This window comes from Ostrea edulis, chromosome 2 (genome assembly GCF_947568905.1).
Source record: "Ostrea edulis chromosome 2, xbOstEdul1.1, whole genome shotgun sequence".
In the NCBI taxonomy this organism is placed as follows: Eukaryota; Metazoa; Mollusca; class Bivalvia; order Ostreida; family Ostreidae; genus Ostrea; species Ostrea edulis.
In genome coordinates this window covers 85,618,911-85,642,689 of record NC_079165.1, presented here as the reverse complement: position 1 = coordinate 85,642,689, position 23,779 = coordinate 85,618,911, and the positions used below count along the sequence as shown (strand labels likewise).

The window sequence follows — 23,779 nt, the reverse complement described above, 5'->3', positions numbered from 1 at the left end:
CTGAATGTTAATTTATTGATTCCAAACAAAAAAATGCTACCTAAACCCTAAAAATCCAAGACTAAGGACCCACCTTAACAGAGTAAAAAGTGTTTCAAATTTAGAAAATGAAAAAATCGTTAAACTGATCGGGGGGGGGGGGGGGGGGGGAGTGGTTAGATACACCTCCAAGAACTGTCATTATACACATTAAATGTAGGAAATATTTTTTCATATCATTTTTGGGGGGTCATTTGCAACACCAACGTAATTGCTTTTAATGCATTGACAGTATCTAGACTCTTAATAAAAATACTTTATTTTTCCTAAAATTGTGTTTGTCTTGTGAATTCTGTTAAAACGGTCTGATACTGGTTGTGCTTTTCATGACCATAAAAGAAATATTTTGTTTTATCATTTTCCCATCATCTTTCACTCCAAAAGCGCAAGCATGCGTGTTTGAGGGTAAGACTTGTTTCCTCAAGAAGGCTGATATATATATATATATACATAAAGATATTGTTACTGTAGAGCAGAAGGACAAAGGCACTTTTATGACTTTAAAATCTCTCACGAGCTGCTCTAAATACACGCACCGGGTAACAATGTAGTCCCTGCCTATGAATCATCTAACTTTGACAAACGTAATTGTTTGATACATGTAAATATAGCAGGGCAGTAAATTACACACTTTCAGACAATAACTTCCCCGAATCGCGTGCTCGTGACGAGACGTCTTCCCTGAGAACATCAGAATAAACTGGGGTGATTGCGGACCTAAAACGTTAGGGTGACCCCGGACCTAAAACATGCATAATGGAATCCTAGATTTCCGTTTTAGAAATAAATTGTCAGAAAGATTATATTCTAACATCTAGAAAACGCCCGAAATGTTGGATTTAAAACTTTTAATAATTGGTTTCATGATGATCGGAATTACAGTGGCTGGTGGTAAATATTATCAATTTGTAGAAATTTTAAGGCAGAGTTAATTTGATTTAAATATCTTTGGTTCTGACAGGGGTTTTTTCATGACTAACCAAATAATATTTTTTACGAAGGCATATTAGTGCGGTGTCGTAGAAAGGCCAAATAAAATATTGTTTGTTCGGACAAATTAGGAATTTGTTCAAACGATTCATGCACACACAGGTCTTCACCATATTCACGTGACTAGCCCCTCCCCCGGGCCAAAATTAAAACGTGGAAAATTTAACTTGGAAATCAATAATTTAAAGCAATATGAGCTGCATATTTAAAAATTCTATTTTGCTGTAAAATTGTGTTATTATCATTATTTTCCATGTGACTTCATTACCTATAAGACTAAAATCAAGCGTAAGGTTTATCAATTGAAAATTTTTTGTACAACGGAGTATAACGCATTCAGTATATAGGAAATCAATTTTTGTACAGGACGACATTAATGCAATTATGCGTCAATCAGAGCCTACTAAAGTTTAGCCAACGCCAATCTGGATATCCAAAGTTGATATACCTTTCTTTATAACAAATAACAATTTTAGAATTTGTTAATACCAAAATCAAGAGGAGGATGTTATCATAAAAATGAGGATCTCGTGACTACGCCAATGGCGATGCCTTATGACTAATAACAAATTCGTCCTAACAAATGAATAATTGCTAACTCGTCCGAACAAATTAGTAATTTGTCCAAACAAATTTACTTTTTCGTTCGAACGAATTTCTATTTCGTCCGAGCGAATTAGTAATTCGTCCAAAACGAATTTCTATATCTTTCGAACAAATTGGTAATTCGTCCGAACGAATTACTAAAATTCGTCGTAACAATTTGTTAATTCGTCCGAACAAATTGCAAATTCGTCCGAACAGATTTTTTTTTAATTTTACCTTTCTTTGCCGCCACAATATTACATATGTAACACGACAGGACTATTTTGGACCTGCCCTAGAGTCAGAACCCCGGAGTTGCTGAATTCGGTATTATGGTACATACCTTTCTGCTTTTCCTAAATATACATTTAGTTTTTAGTGTAAGCAAAATTAAAGAGGAAGTCTTTCATATGATAAAGATATTCAATCAACATGATCATTTTGGTACCACCCTGGTACCAAAACCCCTACCCCTGGGATCGAGAAATTGACAATTTTGGTAAAGGGCTACCTGCCCCTTTTAAATATCTATTGGCAATGAATCTCAGTGTTAAGGAAATAACTTGTACTTCAGCTCCAAATTTCGAACTTAGTGAATTAGTGACTCTGATGAAGAATTAGCAGGAGATATCGGATCGGCAACAGAGACAGATTGATAAACTAACCCGGATGTGCCATATAAGATCTGACAAACTATCCGGAGTTTCAAATTAGTGCCAATAGCATTAAAGAAAAAATATCGAAATGGTTTACACCCAAATACTACTATCGTGACAATTTTGGTAAAGGGCTACCTGTTCTTTCTAAATATTAATTCAGTTTCAGTGTAGTAGCAATAGCATTAAAGAAGATGTTATTTAAATGTTTTACGCACAAAAAACTGTCCTGGAGTCAGAACTTCTACACCAGGGAGTATGAAATTTACAATTCTGCTAGAGGCCTTCTGGGTCTGTTTGGCTATTCATTTAGTTTTCTTTTAGATGTACAGTTGTAGAGAAGACGTTTTTTAAAGCGCTATTAAAGCGCTAAGCGTAGCTGCGCATTATTGTCGCCAGTTGGATTTTGCTTTCGTCATCACGTTTCCGGTTTATCGCCACCTATAGGCAAATTTATGCATCGCTATAATAAACAAGTCGTGTTCAAAGTAGTCGTAATTTTGCAACCGATCTAGTACGGGGATAACATTCACATCCGCAGGGGCATTTTTTCGGAAATACAGTTCGTTGGACAGTGGATAAAATATGTATAAAAAGGTGACATTTTTTGTCCTCATTCTGGGGGAAAGTGGGACACAGAAGCATTCTTCAGTTAAAATTCCCGTTTGAATCTGCCTCTGTAATAATTAGAATGATTATTTAGTAATTCAAATCTAAAAATGAATAAGAATCTGTACATGAAACCGTTTTGGCTAGAGTGTCTTTGCATTGTTACCTTCGCATAGCGCTTAGAGGTCAAGAAAATCAATTCTTGTGCATGTTGCAATCTATAATTAGAAGCCACGTGATTAAGCTAAAAACGAGCCATGAGGATTTTCCATTTGTGTTTTGACTGCTGTTCCGACTCAGTAAGAATTTTGTCCGACACAGCAAAAATGAGTGCAACACAGTAAAAAAATTAATTAATCCGCGTCGATCTTGAACGAGAAAGAACTTGTGCACGATTATGTTTTGACAGCGAAGGGCAGAGATCGGTGTCTCAGAGGGAGTATATTGCGTAACTGATTACACCTCCCCCGATCATATATGTTAGTATGACTTGCAGGAATTTAGAGGGTGCAACGGTGTAACTTAGGCTTACCTTACTATTTCTAAACGACCAAGTTATTCTTCAGAATCATCGTCAACACAATCAAATTTGATTTTGTTATTTAGATTCAAAAATGAGAATGAAAATAATGATCATGGGAGAGGGAAAAGACAAAAGGTACAAAATTATAGGTGTTCGTTTACGGAAGACAATGCCCCGGTTTCAAGTCTTCAAAACACTGCCTGGAAGTTTACGAGGGCTGTTTACTGAAATACATGTACATATGGTTAGAACAAGTGTTAGATAAACATTGCCATTGTGTCAAGCATGAATGTAAAATGGTTCGCAGTCCACAGCACGCTACATACAACGAAAAGTAATCGTGTTTTCAATTTGTTTGTACTTCAAACAAACAATGACAGACATATGCTACATGTATTTTCGAACGTACAAAGGATGAAGGAGGGGAAGGGGGTATGGTTTTACTGTCGTTGTTCCCTGTCCAAACATTTTGTTTTTGTTGAACGATCTTTTCATATAAAAATGCATTTAGTTTTTTGGCGAGATGCCTCTTCTTTATTTCTAACAGTGGTTTCAACATTACCGTTTGAAAATTACTTTTGTAACTTTTAAGTGCCTAGCTTGGGATTCTCATTGAGCTTATACATTTACATGTTGTAAATATCATATATTTATTGCGAGTCACTTCTTTTACGTTTTTTTTTTCATATTAGAACTCCTACACAAGCTGCGAATCTTATGCTTTTTTTGCTAAGGTTATTTGCATTTTCATATAAAGAACTGTTTTATAAAATTCAAACAATAGCAATGTGTATTATGTCTCATTCAGACAAACAGATGAGTTTACTTTGCAATATGAATATGAGTTTTTACACAAAAAGTGTACCGGTAATACACACATGTTGATGAGTATAGTGTTTAATGTTCCTGTGTACAAACTCTTGGAGGGTTTTGTTTTAGATTTACGTATAACAAACAATCGCTACAATGCCTAAATGTAAATCCATGCATATATGTTAGCCCAATTTATCATATTCGATTTAGTATATCCTCTTGCACTAACTTTCATAATAAAAATGAGCTCTTTCCACTTTTGTTGATATAACGCAGCATTCAGTTTCAAAGTTATCAATATTGCATATGTATGATGAACATCTTTTTTAAATAACTTTCTAAATTATTTTTTTCCCCAGTGACTTATTTGGATTCACATTCTCTCCAACCTGATTTTGAATTGAAGTCGCCCATATTATGGATTACAAAAATAATTCCACTTTCATGGTTTGGTTGCTATATACAGATAATTATGCACTGGATTCTGTTGTATAAGTCATACAGATGCATGTTTATGTATGTATTTAAATGATTTCTGGTGAGGTGATAAATGGATGAAATGGATGTAAAGTGTTTCATAGACCTGCATTATTGGTGTATTTTGACGTGGATATCTTTGGCACTTGTTAGTGTATGTGGTTATGTGTATTTTTCTATCTTGTCCAGTTGTTTGTTTGTTCCTTTCTATCATTATTTGACATACATGTATGTATCAAACTATAGATTTGTTTCATTTTAGTTGTATTCTACAAATATTTCATACAGTATTAAACTGGAACACAACAGTAAGTTAGTAATGACAATACCGAAAACTACAATGACAACTGTTTTACATTTTCTACCAAAACTTGACAAATCCAAAGATACTCTTCTCTACAACATCACATCCGTAAGAAAAAAAATTCATAGTCATGTAGAGTATTTCATGATCCAGGGTGGGGGCCGGAGCGGAGCGGACCAGAAACCCTAGATTTGGGAAGATGGGTGGGGGCCAAACTGGTTATAAAGTGTTTATGTGTAAAATATTTGAATAACATACTAGCCTTTAATGCTATTGATTGATTGTATCTTGTTTAACGTCCCTCTCAATATTTTTAAATTCATATGGAGACGTCACCAAGACCGGTGAAGGGCTGCAAAATTTAGGCCTTTGTTCGGCGCAAACGGCCATTGAGCAGTGAGGGTTCTTTAGCGTGCCACACCTACTGTGACACGGGACATCCGTTTTTAAGGTCATCCCCGAGGACCCATGACATTCACACCTGATGCCGAGCGCTTGGCGATGGAACTGTCACTACCTGTTTTAACGACCTAGGTCTGTCGCGGCCGGGATTCGAACCCCGACCGTCCGCATACAGGGTGAACACTCTACCTCTAGACCATCACAGCAGTGGTAATACAATTGGTACTAAATACGCCAGTTTCGAGATAAGAGTTCCCCTGTGTATGAGGTGCATTTAGTAGAACTTTGAGTGCCTAAGTGGGACAGTGTGAACCTACAGTCAATGAGGAAGACGATAAAATGGATTAAAAACAGCTTCTCTTTAGATATGTGAATGTAAAAAATACAAAATAATATCAAAAGAAATGTTTTTCTAAAGTAGAAACATATAAACAATGTCACATTTGAAAGTAATACCCTGGATATGATACCTATGACTAACGAAATTACGTGATATAAAAAGAATTCATGTATTTAATTACTCCCAGAATACTTATCACTTACTTAGTTTGTGTATCAGTTGAATTCAGGTGATGAAACAGCGTATGAGAAAAATACTGAGAATATTTACTTATGCAGTGATGAATATTCGTTCCACTCCCGCATGTAAACAAGTTGTTTCGCGCCTTACTATGTACGAGAGTTCTTCAAAGGGAAATATCTCGAACGTATCTCGAAACTGGCGTATTCTGATTATAGATATTTAAAAAGAGCAGGTGTCCTTTACCAAAATTGTAAATTTCATGATCCAATGATAGGGTTTTAGTTCCGGGTGGGACCAAAATTATTATAGTGACCATTGTTTTTAACAACATCATATAAAGTTTATATTTCACCATGTTGAAACGTTTCAGGACGTCGTTGTTTCCAATAAACATTTGTTATTTCCTTACAGAAAATGTTTTATTCAGTTATGCGAAAATAAAGAATAACGTATAAAGTTTTTTTTTTTACTGTTGTTCCTGCTCATTAACATTACTGACAGAATTCATGAAGTCAGCTTAGCGCTTTTCAGTACTTTCAGTAATTTGATTGTCAATGTTTGGTAGTTTTTGCCACGCCCCTAAGGGTCTGGGGTGCAAGAGTCCTGCCATTTATAATTGATGTCCTTCTTATGCTAAATATACTTCCTACCAAATTTAAAAAGAAGATAGTTAATATTCAATTGTTAACGGTTGGTGGATTGCGAACGACGACATTTCACCTAAGTGACCTTCTTAAAAAGTCATATTTTCTGTGGAAAATATTTACTTCATAGAGGATTACGGATGAAATTTTTAGAATTTCTATTGGTTAATACACATAGATCAAGCTATAAATCAAATAAGCATCAGGTCCAATTGCGGCAAATTCTAAATATGCTGAAATAAGTACGTATATCACGATACATTACTTTAACAGTGTAAGTAAATACGACCTAAGATAGGACGCTAATGCCTCTAGCTCTCAAATGAAAGGTGAAGGTAACGAACAGTGATCAATCTCATAACTCCTATAAGCAATACACAATAGATAGTTGGGCAAACACGGACCCCTGGACACACCAGAGGTGGGATAAGGTGCCTAGGAGGAATAAACATCCCCTGTCAAATCAAATGAAATCAAATTTGCAAGATAAAGATCATTTTAAGGTAGCTTTATATACAATCTAATTAAAACCCGTTTTTCGTATCTTTTTTAAAAAGTGAACAACTGTACAATTTGAAGTTCATAGGTCGAAGTCACAAATAGAGAAAAAAATCATTCTGATCATAAAGTATGCTAACTTGAGCCTTGCGCAAGGTAGGTGATAGTGAAGCAGGTGGGAGGTCAAAATCAAAGTATAACTAGATAAAAATGTAGGTATGGTTTTCAGTCCGGACACCATCATAGTGATAGTAGAAATGCTAATTTGCGATTTCCTGATGACATCACAATTACTTTCGTTGCAAGCATCCCTAATCTGATCAAGATTGACTATGAACAGCATCTTTGCATGCTAGGTTTTCCTTATTATAAAGTAGAGACGGCAAGCATTTAACGATAAATACGCAATTGAGTAATACTTTGATTATATGTTTACTGATTGAATATCAGGAAATATGTCCTTTGTGAGGTAGAAAGGGCGCGAACTTTGGAGATCTGTTTTCGCGCAACCGATTCTAATTCTATATGCGCATATTCATTTTCGATTGCAGACAAGGTGTTCACATCCATTATTTTGTAAGCATGTGGCATCACAATAATCGAGTTATGAAAGAAGATGTGATGTCACAATATTGAGTTAAAGTGGTAAAAGCCAATTACTAATTATACGATTAAAAAAGGTGAAAACAACAAACTCTGATCTCATAAATCCTATAAAGATTACAAAATAAAGAGTAGGACAAACACGGACCTATGGAAACACAAGAGGTTGGATCAGGTGCCTATGAGGAATAAGCATCCCCTGTTGACCGGTCACACCCGTCGTGAGCCCTATATCAGATTGAACAGGTAAACGGAGTAATCCGTAGTCAAAATCAGCATGAAAAGAACGGCATAAAAATTGGCATGAAATACCTAACGAAAGGCTGTATTATCATTATAACGATCATAGATCATAGAATTTGCAAATTGCTTACATGACTGTTGAAACCCCTGTCACATCAAATAATTTGTCAGTAGCCTGCTTAGGTTTAGATATTGATCATGCACAGAACATGTTCCAGAGTGTTGAATCAGTTGGGATATATAAGCATTGTATGCATGTGATAATGGAATATTGCTACATGGATATGGAAAGTTGAAGGCATCCCGTATACCATAAAGTTGAATTATTAGTTTTCTATTAACGTCTCTGTTCAGTAAAACATCCAAATATAAAGCAGAAGTTGACGACTCTGTGATGTCTTTTATTTCGAGTTCACTGGGATATATTGATCGACGTATGAATGAGAATGATATTGTTAATGGATAGAACGTCGTCAGTATATCTAAATATCGAGTTCAAGGCTACAAAGAGAGCTTCTTTCTTATGTAGAAGCCTTTTTCAATAATTCTGCCTCATAAGAAAACAATAACAGGTAAGCTGATAGAAGAACGCAATTCTATAGAAAGAATATCAAAATATATGTTTAAGAAATCACTGTCTGTCTAGTTTGTTGGGCATCTAAGGTGATGAACAATGGAAAACGCGATAACTTGCATAATGACGAAACTGTTATGCATGAATTATCACGTTTTCCATTGCAGTTAATCACCTCGCATACACAAGACAGGGATTCCTTATACTTTTATTTGAAATGAATATGAAAATATACAATCGGCATATCAAAACACTGTCTCTTAGAAATTGAAATACACACGATGATCCCATGTTAATTTCCATAGTCCCCTTCCTCTGACCTTTCATTTTGACTGAGCTGAGATGTAAGTTGTAGTGAAATAAGCATATTGGTATGTAAATTCAATTTTGATTCCTAGTTTTTTCATATGACTAAAGTGTACTTATGATAGGTGAAGATAACGGACAATGATCAATCTCATTACTCCTATAAGCAATACAAAATAGAGCGTTGCGAGATACGGAACCCTGAATATACCAGAGGTGGGATCAGGTGCCTAAGAGGGGTAAACATCCCCTGTCGACTGGTCACACCCGCCGTGAGTCATATGTCTCCATAAGGCAAACGTAGTAATCCGTAGGCAAAATCAGTGTGCCAAGAACGACCTTACAATCGATATGAAACACGTCAGACAGCATTTGACCCAATGATAGGTTGTATTGACTTATCAAATCTGAACTTTACCCCCACCCTATTCTTTTTACCCAACTACAGTCAAGCCAGTGCCTTGTTCTTTATCTCAACGTAAAATGTTGGTGTTTTAGGTTCCTGCCGTAAGGTTTTTCGTTAAAACTGGATATAGACAAAGTAAATTTTATGTTTACATCAATAGTATTTGTGATAAATTGGTTCTTTCTCTTTTTAGATGGTGTATCTAACATACAAATCAAACAGATATCCCAGTACCCTGCCATAGCTGGCTATAGCTACTCTTTGTTATGCAGCGTGGTGACTTCTGGGAATATCCCTCAAATAGACTGGCGTTTTTCTAACGGTACACCGATTTCTGAAAATGAAATGTTCAGGTTGGAAGGTAACGCAACAGAAATACTTACAATCAAAACCATTAAACAGTCTCATACTGGCTTACAGTTTATCTGCTCTACCACCGACTTGGATAATTCAACCGCGACAAGCCAGAATTACACCTTGATTGTTATTGGTAAGTCTGTACAAATCTGATAACTTTATCACAAAACCTGATGACTTTTACCTAGATATTACCTGTGATATTGAGTTTTACCTGTTTTAGCCATGATCTTTCTAGGAAATGATGTCTTCAGTAGCTCTCCATGTTACTGTATAACAATGACGTGTCTCTAAAACCAACGGAACTTAGAAGACGTTTTTGTCGAAAACGTTTTTTACTGTGGTAAATTTGTCCTTACTATTTCAGATCTTATATCTAGCATAAAAATCGAAGAGATATCCCAGTACCCTGCCATAGCTGGCCATAGCTTTTCTTTGTTATGCAGTGTGATGTCTTCTGGGAATATTCCTCAAATAGACTGGCGTTTTTCTAACGGTACACCGATTTCTGAAAATGAGGTGTTCAGATTGGAAGGTAATGCAACAAAAATACTTGCAATCAAAACCGTCAAACAGTCTCATACTGGCTTACAGTTTATCTGCTCTACCACCGACTTGGATAATTCAACCGTGACAAGCCAGAATTACACCTTGATTGTTATTGGTAAGTCTGTACAAATCTGATAACTTTATCACAAAACCTGATGACTTTTACCTAGATATTACCTGTGATATTGAGTTGAATTACACCTTGCTTGTTATTGGTAAGTCTGTTCTAAGTTTAGTACAGTTACTGTAATGTTTGTCTGAAATTTAAATGTTAAAAAATGACCTATTCCTGTGTGTAAATTCATTGGTCTCTCGTGCTTGAATTCAATTTATCCCAGTTTTTCACCTTCAGCTGCCCCCGAGATTCAGTTTACTGAGGATTTAGTTTACACACAGACAGGGAAATCCTTCTATAAGGACTGTGTAGCCTTGGGGTATCCCTTTCCTGTGGTCGAGTGGTATCAAATCAACAAAGAGGTACCGCAAATGAAAATCTCTGTCTCTCACTCCCGCCTAGTTGTCCAAAACATCGTCCCAGGGCTCCACGAAAACTACACATGCAAAGCCTCAGTTTCTTCCGGAGACTTTGTTTTATGGACAAATAAAACGTTTACTCTCATATCTTATGGTGAGTGTAACATTTTGAACATCTCTGTATTATCAATCCCTATATAGCACATTTGATTTAGAGAAAGTTACTTTAGATTCGATATATTTTCTTCTACAGGTGTCCGATTCCCGGATGAGGAATTTACTGACACTGCGGAGTACAAATATACCATCTTTGCGATGGTTATTTTGGGGTGTGTTTTAATGCTACTGGTGCTGACGGTTATTTCTTGTAGAAATGCAAAGAACGGTAATATTTACTCATATTTCTTGTATAGCGAAAACAATAAGTTAGAGACACGTCTTTATGCGCAGTCCGCTGATTTGTATTGCATAAATTGAGATATTCATGTAGGTAACAGAGCCAGAGAGAAAATCAAAAAGACTGGAGGAGAGCAAGACAAAACTAACAAATTCAAGAATGAAAAGGACGGAAAATGTTCTGGTATTGGAAAAAAGACTAAACCAGAGTAAGTACATATGTATACAATTTATGTGAGAGCTATATTATTCAACAAAACAAAACCACCCACGGTTCTTATGCGTCTGCATTTATCGTTCCTTTGCTATTGATAAACACAAGAAGCTAAGCTTACAAGAAATAGAAGATTGTTCATTGACCGATTATAAACCCTGTCCTCAGTATAACCTGTCTTTATTATACTGTAGCGGTCAGTACAAGAGGGAACTTACACTGCCTCGCTAGAGAGCTAGCTTTTCTAGTGATGTGGTAGAGTGTCTCTCTTGATCACGAAAGTTAAGCAACGGCGAGTGTGATCAGCACTTGGCTGGGTGACCGCTACACGTTACCATTTGGTGGCAGCTTAGTGACTCTGGTGTTTGGCAGGAGACCTGCTTCAGGTAGAGTCTCTTCGGAGCTCTGGGTACGGACGTGGATTTGTCCGGGGACGACGGTGGTGAGTCTTTCTCTTCATCACGCAAGTTAATCAATGGCGAGCGTGATCAGCACTAGACTGAGTGACCGCTACACGTTACCATTTGGTGGCAGCTTAGTGACTCTGGTGTTTGGTGGGCCTTCTTCAGGTAGAGTCTCTTCGGAGCTCTGGGACTTCGTGTCCATGTACGGACATGGTTTCGTCCTGTGATGACTGGTAGTTGTTGTCGCTAACGGCGGATGCCGTTGGTGAAGAAGTGTCGAACATTAAGAGAGAATTCATGCTAAGCTTCGGGACGAAGCTTCCCCAAGTGGGGGAAAGTGTTGCGGACAGTATAAGAGGGAACTTATACTGCCTCGCTAGTGAGCTAGCTTTTCAAGTAATGTGGTAAAGTTAAGCAACGGCGAGCGTGATCAGCACTTGACTGGGTGACCGCTACACTACACGTTACAATATATAAAAATCGCATAATGAATTTAGAGAGGATATCTAATTTATATTAAGTAGGGATGTCATGTTCTTATATACAGAACCTCTGTGTAAATATTGTAAACCCCATTTGTTTTCACTAAGGTATTTGCTGGATAATAGAAGATCTCACAATTAAGCGCTAGCGCAAGCGCCTAGCTCTTAAACTCGCTTAATGAATTTGAAAAGGATATCCAATTCATATTAAGTATATATTATATACATTTGTCAGTTATAGATGTTAAGAATACATGTAGGGTTTTTTTTTTTTTTTTTTTTTTTTTGACAATATCCTTCCATCGGTAATGATTTAAGATTTTGGTCATTTCAGGCGGTACATACAATTACAAAAAGAAAACCTACCCGATCCAGCAGTGTATGATGAAATTAGAACGGGAACTACAGTGAATAATAAACCAATACCTGAACTTCCGACGGAAGGTATTACTAAAACTAAGAAGAATATACCGATACCTGAACTTCCGAAAGAAGGTAACACTGCTTAAAATAAACCGACATCTAACTTCCGATAGAAAGTATTATTGGGGAAAATAAACCGATATTTTAACTTCCGACAGAATGTATCTACCTAACCAGTCCTTGTTGCGCCTGGAGGCACACAGGACAAGGACTAGTTTCTTCCACTGCTCCCAGTATTTTGCTTTCTTGTCTAATTCCCTCCAAGTTAGGCTCATCTCCTTCTCTGTTTCCGTGGTCCGTCTTTAAGTGGTCTTTGGACTGCATTGCTTCCTCTTGCCTTCTGAAGTTCATCTTAAGGATACCATAGCGATGTTGTCGGTCGGCTTTCTGAGGACATGTCCGATCCATCGCCAACGGTGTTTTTATACGCCCGTTTTTAGACGGGATATATTATGATACAGTGATATATGTACGTCCTTCCGTCCGTCCGTCCGGGGTTTTCTGTTTCTAATTTCATTTCTCTGTCACATATCAAGCTGAAACTTGCTATGTAGCTTCTTTGTGGATCATTCTAGATCATGTTGCAATTTTGATCCATTTTGACTTCTCTTGCAAGAACTGTGTTCCTTCATTTGAATATTATTGTTATAGGGCGGGTACATGATTTGTCCGGCAAACTCCTTCCACAATTTTTTTGTTTATATGTTTATATGGATATTGACTATGTGCGTGTGGCAAGGATGTTGCTTTTCTTCAATTCTGAGAAAAAAGGCTGTTGAACGTAGTCCGTTCTGAGGAAATATTACATGTATATGATTTGTTCGATGAACTCTTCCCACAGTTTGCAAGTGAGAACCTTCTTATTGTACAAAGTGTTTATATGGGTATTGAAGGAGTGCATGTCGCAGGGATTTTGATTTTCTTCGATATTTGAGAAAATTACAGTTTATGGAACTTGTCAGTTTTGATGAATTATTGCATAGATAATTTATGATTTGTTTTTTTTTTTATTTTTTCCTTCCACAATTTTCAAGCAAGGACCTTCTAATTCTACTGGCAGGGTATTTGCATGGGTATGGAAGATGTGCATGTGGGAAGTATTTTGACTATCTTCAATATTAAAGTAAATTACAGGTTATTGAAATTAGCCCATTTTGATGAAATATTATATTAAATAAAGGACAAGGTTTGTCTTAATAATTCCTCTTACAGTTTAGAAGCTATGGTATTTGTAAACTTGAAGATGTGCATAGTGCAAGGATTTTGATTCTCAACAATTTTTAATTTTCTTGACGTTTTGAATATTGAAAGGTAGTTGAACTTAATCAAATTTGGGGAAATATTTTATACAAAAAACTCTTCGTTTGTCTATCTGCCTCCTGTCGCAGTTTAAAGCTAAGACTCTTTATTCATATTATGCAAAGTAGATATAAATGACAAACTAATAACTCAACTTTATGACAAACGGGATGATTTCAGCTTTTATTTCGTCAACTTCCCATATTTATGTTGCAATATTCCATTATCACCTGCATATGGTGTTTATATCTCTCATCTTATTCTATACGCAAAAGATTGTTCTGCTTATGGTCAGTTTTTAAATCGAGGCCACTGACAAACAAGTTGGTGGTGCAGGGATTCCAGCAAGTCTCGTTTAAAGTAAGCAAAAGTACAAATTCTATGGTCGTTATAACGATCTAGTTGCCAATACAATATATCAATGGGTCCAATGCTGTCTGACGAGTTTCATACCTATTGTTAGGCCGTTCTTGGCACACTGATTTTGTCTAGGATAACTCCGTTTACCTGACCAAGATATAGGGCCCACGGCGGTTGTGACCGGTCGACAGGGGATAATTACTTCTCCTAGGCACTTGATCCCACCTCTGGTGTGTCCAGGGGCCCGTGTTTGCCGATAACCTATTTTGTATTGCATATAGGAGTTATAAGATTGATCACTGTTCGTTGTCTTCACCTTCATGCAAAGAAAGTATGTCACAGCCTGATACTACCTGAAGCAAATTTCTACAAATTATGGCTTAAGAAAAACACTATATGTAACCATTTTCAGGTGCGCATTATGTACCGTTTGCGGTACTATTGTTGAGAATGGCACGCATGCCTGAAAATTTTTGCTCTCTCGTGTAGATCTTTGTCGGAGAATTTAGTAGGCCAGAATATCTTCAAGATTTTTCTCAAGCAACCTTTATGGAAATTTGAAAGTTTGTTGATATCCCTCTCTGTCATCCTCCAACATTCCGTGCTATATAACAGTATTGACAGAACTCAATTGTTATATAGCTTCGTTTTGGTGTTCCTATACTTACGGTGTTAGGCTTCCAAATCTTCTCAAGATTTACGAAGGCTCCTTTTACTTTACTTAGTCTTGCCTTGATGTCTTCTTCAGCTCCACCATTTGTTGTCACAATGCTTCCAAGATATATGAAGGTTCTTGCATTTTCAGGTTTTTCCCATCTAGTTGTATCCCTTTTGGATGTTTTGTGTTCAGTGACATTACCTCAGTTTTCGTCACATTTATCTTTTCACAGATTTTACTGCTATTAGATTGTAGATTAGAAGTAAGTCTTGCTCTGCATATGGGTTTCAAGATGAGACAGTAGCGCGAGGTCACTTGCGTAGTTAAGATCTTCAAAATTTGAAAACAGGGTCCATATAAAGCCTCTGTTGTCTCCACAGAATGTGTCACATAAACCGATATCTAAACTTCCGATAGAAAGTATTACTGAGAAAAAAGCCGATATCTAAACTTCCGATAGAAAGTATTACTGAGAAAAAAGCCGAAATCAGATAGAAGGTAGAAAATACGTCTATCATTTGATGAAGATTTTGTTTGTAGCGTGTATCGTCAAGGCTTTCATTTCTTGTCATATGACCATCTCAAAAGTACAGATTGTGGTGACTCTTTTGATCCATTTCTTAACACCCCCCCCCCAAATATTAACAATAATTTAAATTCGGAGGACTAGTCATTCTATTCCCAAATCAATTAAGTGTGTACAAAGTAAACTTCTGTATGATATCATTATACTGTTCGGTAAAATTATTTTTGCCTTTTCTCAAACTTTATAGGTAGCAAAATGACGAAAACAAACAGTGAACCTTCACCGAGTACTTTGAACAACACGATAATGCCTAATGATGCATATGATATGCCAATGGGACAAAGCCTAGAAAATCTTGAGTACGTTATAGTCCATTCATATCATCCTTTATGAAGAATATTCTCATTTCTATTCAAAATGATAGATCCTTTTACAAAAGAAACTGGAAATGCATTTCGTGCAATGTTTTCACAATGTAATATATTTTAGGGAACTATCGAAAAAGCAGTCATATATCTATGAAGACATTAAGATTGGAACATCATTTGAAAAATCACCAAAAATCACTCTAAATGGTAAGTGTTTTATTTGTAATCGAATTCCTCTAGACGGAAATATGTTGGTTGTTTGTTTTCATATTTCGTACATTTTAGACTGCTTGTTTACCTATTACCTGTTCACTGAACTCTTGATACAAAATTTTAGAATTATTTTTCAGATCCAATGATGAAAATATCCAGTGCAATCTCATATTCAAAGAGAAAAACCTTAAATACAAGCTCGGATTCAGATGCGAAAGCTCTCATTTCAAGCTCAGATTCAAAGATGAAAAAACCCAATTTAAACTCAGACCCACAAATGAAAGTTCCCCATGCAAGCTCAGATGCACGGATGAAAGCTGCTATTGAATGCTCAGATTCAGAGATGAAAGTTCCGCGTGCAAGCTCAGATCCACGGATGAAAGCTGCTATTGAATGCTCAGATTCAGAGATGAAAGTTCCGCGTGCAAGCTCAGATCCACGGATGAAAGCTGCTATTGAATGCTCAGATTCAGAGATGAAAGTTCCGCGTGCAAGCTCAGATCCACGGATGAAAGCTGCTATTGAATGCTCAGATTCAGAGATGAAAGTTCCCCGTGCAAGCTCTTATTTAGAGACACCTAACAACACCGAGACGCAGCATGGAGACAGAAAACTTGAAAGCAATCGTGACCCTGAAAGCATCTATCACCTTTGATACTGCTGATCGTTGCTATTTGTAGAAGCCTGATTTGCGGTCAGAATACATGTACAGGGTTACATGTAATTTCTAAATGTCGAACTCTACTTTTTTCATCTTTCAATACAAAGTACATAAACAATCATAACAGAGCATTTAAATAACTGCAGCGCTTCCATACATCAATGAGATTACAGAAAGGAAAGATTGATTCTAGGGAAACAAGTGCCCTCCCTGATATTAAAGATTGATCAAATATGTTTCCATAATATGTTTTTAAATTACTAACAGTATAGGTTAACTCAGATATGCGATACCTTTGTTCGTCTCTTTGTTTCATGAGATTGAACCTGCCAGGATCATGAAATTAAACGCTAAAAAACCAGTTAAAACCGAATAACCTGTCAATCTCGGAAGACTCTGAATTTGCGCTATGGTTATTTTGTGTTGCAACATCGATAGTAGCCGATCAGACCAATACCGAAGTGACTGTCCTTCCACCAATGGACACGTGCAGTCTGGTGCTAGTCTTATCATCTGACTCCTGCCCTTTAGGTTTTCCTTTCTTTTTGCACAGTTAAAGTATCTTTAAACTTGGAGAGACCTTCCTGCACTGTCTCCAATCCAATCGTTCTAAGACAGCATCCTCCCAGATGTTCGGATTGATGCGCAAATCTTTCAAGTTTCTCATGCGCAAGGCTTTCAGGTTTCTCTTGCACACGTCTTTATAGCGCAGTTGGGATTTGCCTGTGGATCGTTTTCCCGGGTTCATGGGTAGAGAAGATCCTTTGGAATTTGACCGTCCTCCATTCACACTACGTGACCAAGACAACGCAGTCAGTTTTGTTCAGGATTCTGTCTTACCAGGAGGTTAAGGAGGCGTCTAAGACAGTGCATACTGTGGAATCGTTAGAATTCGTGGTGGCTCAATTTTCGTGGAATTCGTGGGTACCCCTCACCCACGAATTTACGTCCTCAACGAATAAAGACATTCCAGAGTTATCTTTCTTACAAATATAAAAATCCATGAAATTACGTCCCCACGAACTCGTAAAAATTCAGCAATCCACGAAAATTGGCCCCCACGAATTTAAATGATTCTACAGTATGGAAGGCGTTCTTCCTTTCATGTCGGACACGCATGACTTGCTATATAGTAAAGTGATGACAACACAAGCCCTGCACATTATGATCCGCTCCTCTACAAAATTGTTATGTTTTAAAACCGTGCAACAGAGCCATTGACATTAAAGCTGTATGACCCGATGTTCATGTCTTATTTTTGTACATAATTACTTTAAATAAAGCAGGTTAATTACTTTATAAAGTCATTAACTTTCCTATAATTACATGCTCGAAAACATCTGCATGTAAAAGAAAACAGTGAGAATATTATTTAGGAAATAAATATAGTGTGGTACATATATAAATCATCCGGAAAACCTCGGGCCTTTCAACTGAAACACGGTGTTTTCGGTGAAAGGCCTGAGGTGTTCCAGATAACGCATAAATTATACAGTGTTAAACGTCTATAAGTAGACCCACTCGCGTCAGGGGAATCCCAACATGATGTATTAACTCATACGCAACTGTCTAATTTTATGGCTGAAAGATCGTAAAACAACGAATTACTAAGAGGTATTTGATATTTTTATTTCTATTAAACTTATGGCACGGTACTATTGTTACAAAATACACAGCTTTACACAGATAAGAACACCGGTGATCTGAAAGTTTGAACTGGTCACGTGACTGTCACTTGAAATGGCAGAATGACGCGGTTATTTGTAAACATCGATTTAAAATCAAATAATTTTGGTTAAAACAGGTGAAATAATGTATGATATGTCATACAGCCTCATAACTACATACGTACGATGATTTAATAGCGTTTTTACCAGATGGGGAAAAAAATTTGTAATTCGGACCATACAGCTTCAAAGAGGTGTATATATTGCAAATGTATCATATCTTGCTTTTTGAAAGACAATCACAGAACATTTTATTAAATCATATACATATATGTGAACTAATAGTCGATAGATACTGTGTTATTGTAGCCTTCTTCTCGTTCTTGTCATTTATATATACTAAACATCATATACTGCCAGATATTGTTCTTTTTAGCTCACCTGAGCCTAACGCTCAAGTGAGCTTTTCTGATCGATATTTGTCCGATGTCCGTCGTCGTCTTTGTCGTCGTCGTCGTTGTCGTAAACTTTTCACATTTTCATCATCACTGGGCCAATTTCAACCAAATTTGGCACAAAGCATCAATGGGTGAAGAGGGCTTTCAAGTTTGTTCAAATGAAAGACCATGTTCCTTTCAAAGGGGAGATAATTACAAAAATGTCAAAATAGGGTGGGGTCATTTAGAACCACTGGACCAGAGGAGCTGAAATTTACATGAAAGCTTCCTGACATAGTGCAGACTGAACTTTGTTAAAATCATGGCCCCAAGGGGTAGGTTGGGGCCACAATAGGGGATCCAAGTTTTACATGGGAATAAATAGGGGAAATCTTTAAAAATCTTCTTCTCAAGAACCAGTGGGCCAGAAGAGCTGAGATTTGCAAGAAGGCTTCCTGACATAGTGAAGATTCAAGTTTGTTAAAATCATGGCCCCAGGGGTAGGATGGAGCCATAATAGGGGATCAAAGTTTTACATGCAAATATATAGGGAAAATCTTCTTCTCAAGAACCACTGGACTAGGAAAGTACAAATTGACGTGAAAGTTTCCTGACATAATGCAGATTCAAGTTTGTTCAAATCATTGCCCCCGGGGGTAGGATGGGGCCACAATAGGGGATCAAAGTTTTACATGCAAATATATAGGGAAAATCATTAAAAATCTTCTCAAGAACCACTGGGCCAGCAAGAACAAATTTACATGAAAGCGACCTGACATTGTGCAGACTCAAGAAAATATTTAGATATGGGACAAGGTGACTCAGGTGAGCTATGTGCCCCATGGGCCTCTTGTTTAGTACTTTAGTTGTATTTAAACATTGTCTAATATCGGCATTCTCTTGATTAAAGATTTCAGAGGCTATTCCATGAAGTTATTTTGATTTTTATAAAGTCACTATCCTCTGCAAAAACTAGAATTCGGGAATTGGACTGTTATTCTGAAAGTTAAGTGTTTTAAGGTATAAACAAATGCTATTCAGATGTTGTAAGCTTTTTTTCATTTCGCGAACAGGACTATAAAAAGTCTAAATTGCACCAAGTTAGCTTATATTGTTTAACAGAGTTAAAGATTAACAAGTCACATCCATTGTAACCCCTCTGTTTTGATCAGGTAAACGGGGTAATCTAACAATTGATAAAAAATGTCAGACAGCATTCGACCCAAAGACAGGTTGTATTTGCAAGTGAGATCATTATAACGACCATAGATTTGCAAAAAGCTGAGTTTTAAAAATTGATCATACGTAAAACATGCTCTCGCCTATCGAATCCGTTGGAAGACATAATATATAAGTTCGAAACGTATGTTTTCACGAAAAATACTGCTGTTGACAGCTGAAGAGTATTTTAAAAAGATTCAACACTTCTGGGCTGCGTTCAAGATCGTAGCGACTTTTCGTTATTTTGAGGCGAAAGTAGCTGATATCATCACTTTGTCGTCTTTTCCTTATTTCGGGATGAAAAGTTGCTAAATATCGTTTTGTTGTCTTTTAGCCTCGAAATAACAAAACGGCGACAAATTATAAAATGGCACAATTCAGCCAACCTACATAGCCAATACGCTAACCGCTACGATCTTGATACATCGAAACGCAGGAACTCGTATGTGTATATACTTTATTGTGAAAATAAATCCATTCATCAGAAAAAGGTATATTTGATATATATTGCTATACATGTGTGTACGTTTAGAAGACATCTATTTTGTCTCTATGCGTACAATTTAGTTTACTGATACCAAATACGCCAAATGTATGCCACAAGTAATGGCTTCTTCCGTAGGACGTTTTCAGTCACCCGAACAATTTTTCTTTCACGGTCATGACTATGGCTATGCCATGTTCGCCTTAACGGATTTTGGAGTTGTGGTTACGATACTGGTGCTGCATTTTATCATTTCCATAGCTTGTAATAAAGGTAAAATATTTCATAGCTTGTAATAAAGGTAAAATGATTTATTTCATAGCTTGTAATGAAGGTAAGATGGTTTATTCCACAGTTTGTAATGAAAGTAAGATGGTTTATTTCATAGCTTGTAATAAAGGTAAGATGGTTTATTACATAGCTTGTAATAAAGGTAAGAAAATTCATTCCACAGCTTGTAATAAATGTAAGATGGTGTATTGCATATATAGCTTGTAATAAAGATAAGATGGTTTATTCCATAGCTTGTAATAAAGATAAGATGGTTTATTCCACAGTTTGTAATAAAGGTAAGATGGTTTATTCTATAGCTTGTAATAAAAGTAAGATGGTTTATTCCATAGCTTGTAATAAAGGGAAGATGGTTTATTCCACAGCTTGTAATAAAGGGAAGATGGTTTATTGCATATATAACTTGAAATTAAGGTAAGATGGGGTATTCCACAGCTTGTAATAAAGGTTAGATGGTTTATTCCATAGCTTGTAATGAAAGTAAGATGGTTTATTCCATAGGTTGTAATGAAAGTAAGATGATTTATTCCATAGCTTGTAATGAAAGTAAGATGATTTAGTCCACAGCTTGTAATGAAAGTAAGATGGTTTATTCCATATCTTGTAATGAAAGTAAGATGGTTTATTCCATAGCTCGTAATAAATGTAAGATGGTTTATTCCACAGTTTGTGATAAAGGTAAGATGGTCTATTGTATATATAGCTTGTAATAAAGGTATGATGGTTTATTCCATAGCTTGTAATAAAGGTAAAATGATTCATTCCACAGCTTGTAATAAATGTAAGATGATTTATTCCACAGCTTGTGATAAATGTAAGATGATTTATTCCATAGCTTGTAATAAAGGTAAGATGATTTATTCCATAGCTTCTGATAAAGGTAAGATGATTTAGTCCATAGCTTGTAATAAAGGTAAGATGATTTATTCCACAGCTTGTGATAAAGGTAAGATGGTCTATTATATATATAGCTTGTAATAAAGGTAAGAAGATTCATTCCACAGCTTGTAATAAAGGTAAGATGATTTATTCCATAGCTTGTGATAAAAGTAAGATGATTTATTCCACAGCTTGTAATAAAGGTATGATGGTTTATTCCATAACTTGTAATAAAGGTAAGAAGATTCATTCCACAGCTTGTGATAAATGTAAGGTGGTTTATTGCATATATAACTTGTGATAAAGGTAAGATGGTTTATTCCACAGCTTGTGATAAAGGTAAGATGATTTATTCCACAGCTTGTGATAAAGGTAAGATGATTTATTCCACAGCTTGTGATAAAGGTAAGATGGTCTATCGCATATATAACTTGTAACAAAGGTAAGATGGTTTATGCCACGGCTTGTGGTAAAGGTAAGATAGTTTTTTGCATATATAGCTTGTAATAAAGACAAGATGGTTTATTCCATAGGTTGTAATAAAGGTAAGCTGGTTTATTCCATAGCTTGTAATAAAGGTAAGATGATTCATTCCACAGCTTGTAATAAAGGTAAGATGATTTATTCCATAGCTTGTGATAAAAGTAAGATGATTTATTCCACAGCTTGTAATAAAGGTATGATGGTTTATTCCATAGCTTGTAATAAAGGTAAGAAGATTCATTCCACAGCTTGTGATAAATGTAAGGTGGTTTATTGCATATATAACTTGTGATAAAGGTAAGATGGTTTATTCCATAGCTTGAAATGAAAGTAAGATGGTGTATTCCACAGCTTGTAATAAAGGTAAGATGCTTTATTCCACAGCTTGTGATAAAGGTACGATGGTCTATCGCATATATAACTTGTAACAAAGGTAAGATGGTTTATGCCCGGCTTGTGGTAAAGGTAAGATAGTTTATTGCATATATAGCTTGTAATAAAGACAAGATGGTTTATTCCATAGGTTGTAATAAAGGTAAGCTGGTTTATTCCATAGCTTGTAATAAAGGTAAAATTATTTATTCCACATCTTGTAATAAAGGGAAGATGGTTTATTGCATATATAGCTTGAAATTAAGGTAAGATGGTGTATTCCACAGCTTGTAATAAAGGTAAGATGGTTTATTCCATAGCTTGTAATGAAAGTAAGATGGTTTATTCCATAGCTTGTAATGAAAGTAAGATGGTTTATTCCATAGCCTGTAATGAAAGTAAGATGGTTTATTCCATAGCTTGTAATGAAAGTAAGATGGTTTATTCCATAGCTCGTAATAAATGTAAGATAGTTTATTCCACAGTTTGTGATAAAGGTAAGATGGTCTGTTGTATATATAGCTTGTAATAAAGGTATGATGGTTTATTCCATAGCTTGTAATAAAGGTAAGAAGATTCATTCCACAGCTTGTAATAAATGTAAGATGATTTATTGCATATATAGCTTGTGATAAAGGTAAGATGGTTTATTCCACAACTTGTAATATAGGTAAGATGGTTTATTCCATAGCTTGAGATAAAGGTAAGATGATTTATTCCACAGCTTGTGATAAAGGTATGATGGTTTATTCCATAGCTTGTAATAAAGGTAAGAAGATTCATTCCACAGCTTGTAATAAATGTAAGATGGTTTATTGTATATATAGCTTGTGATAAAGGTAAGATGGTTTATTCCATAGCTTGAAATGAAAGTAAGATGATTTATTCCATAGCTTGTAATAAAGGTAAGATGATTTATTCCACAGCTTGTGATAAAGGTAAGATGGTTTATTGCATATATAGCTTGTAACAAAGGTAAGATAGTTTATTCCACAGCTTGTGATAAAGGTAAGATGGTTTATTGCATATATACCTTGTAATAAAGACAAGATGGTTTATTCCATAGCTTGTAATAAAGTTAAGATGGTTTATTCCATAGCTTGTAATAAAGGTAAGAAGATTCATTCCACAGCTTGTAATAAATGTAAGATGGTTTATTGTATATATAGCTTGTGATAAAGGTAAGATGGTTTATTCCATAGCTTGAAATGAAAGTAAGATGATTTATTCCATAGCTTGTAATAAAGGTAAGATGATTTATTCCACAGCTTGTGATAAAGGTAAGATGGTTTATTGCATATATAGCTTGTAACAAAGGTAAGATAGTTTATTCCACAGCTTGTGATAAAGGTAAGATGGTTTATTG

General features: G+C 36.0%; 1 protein-coding gene across 3 annotated transcripts; it reads left to right on the top strand.

Annotated features, from left to right (window-relative positions):
* The first annotated feature begins 768 nt into the window (after positions 1-768).
* Positions 769-19,606, top strand: LOC125678532 (uncharacterized). 3 transcript variants are annotated; one of them, XM_048917072.2, is made up of 11 exons: positions 839-930; positions 9,389-9,517; positions 9,598-9,685; positions 9,920-10,216; positions 10,454-10,729; positions 10,829-10,960; positions 11,066-11,180; positions 12,406-12,566; positions 15,585-15,696; positions 15,827-15,912; positions 16,056-19,606. In XM_048917072.2, exons 4-11 carry the CDS (start codon positions 10,003-10,005, stop codon positions 16,571-16,573), a joined length of 1,614 nt encoding a protein of 537 aa, XP_048773029.1. In that variant the 5' UTR covers positions 839-930; positions 9,389-9,517; positions 9,598-9,685; positions 9,920-10,002; the 3' UTR covers positions 16,574-19,606. The 3 variants fall into 3 exon arrangements, with proteins under 3 accessions (XP_048773026.1, XP_048773029.1, XP_048773027.1); XM_048917069.2 differs by having other exon boundaries at positions 769-930; positions 9,389-9,685; XM_048917070.2 differs by lacking the exon at positions 9,920-10,216 and having other exon boundaries at positions 9,389-9,685.
* The last annotated feature ends 4,173 nt before the right edge of the window (positions 19,607-23,779 follow it).

Coding starts and splice junctions, on each gene's coding strand:
- LOC125678532 (XM_048917069.2), top strand. CDS start 870: ATGTTGGATTTAAAACTTTTAATAATTGGTTTCATGATGATCGGAATT. Junction 931..9,388: donor CGGAATTACAGTGGCTGGTG/GTAAATATTATC, acceptor TTCTCTTTTTAG/ATGGTGTATCTAACATACAA. Junction 9,686..9,919: donor TTACACCTTGATTGTTATTG/GTAAGTCTGTAC, acceptor TTACTATTTCAG/ATCTTATATCTAGCATAAAA.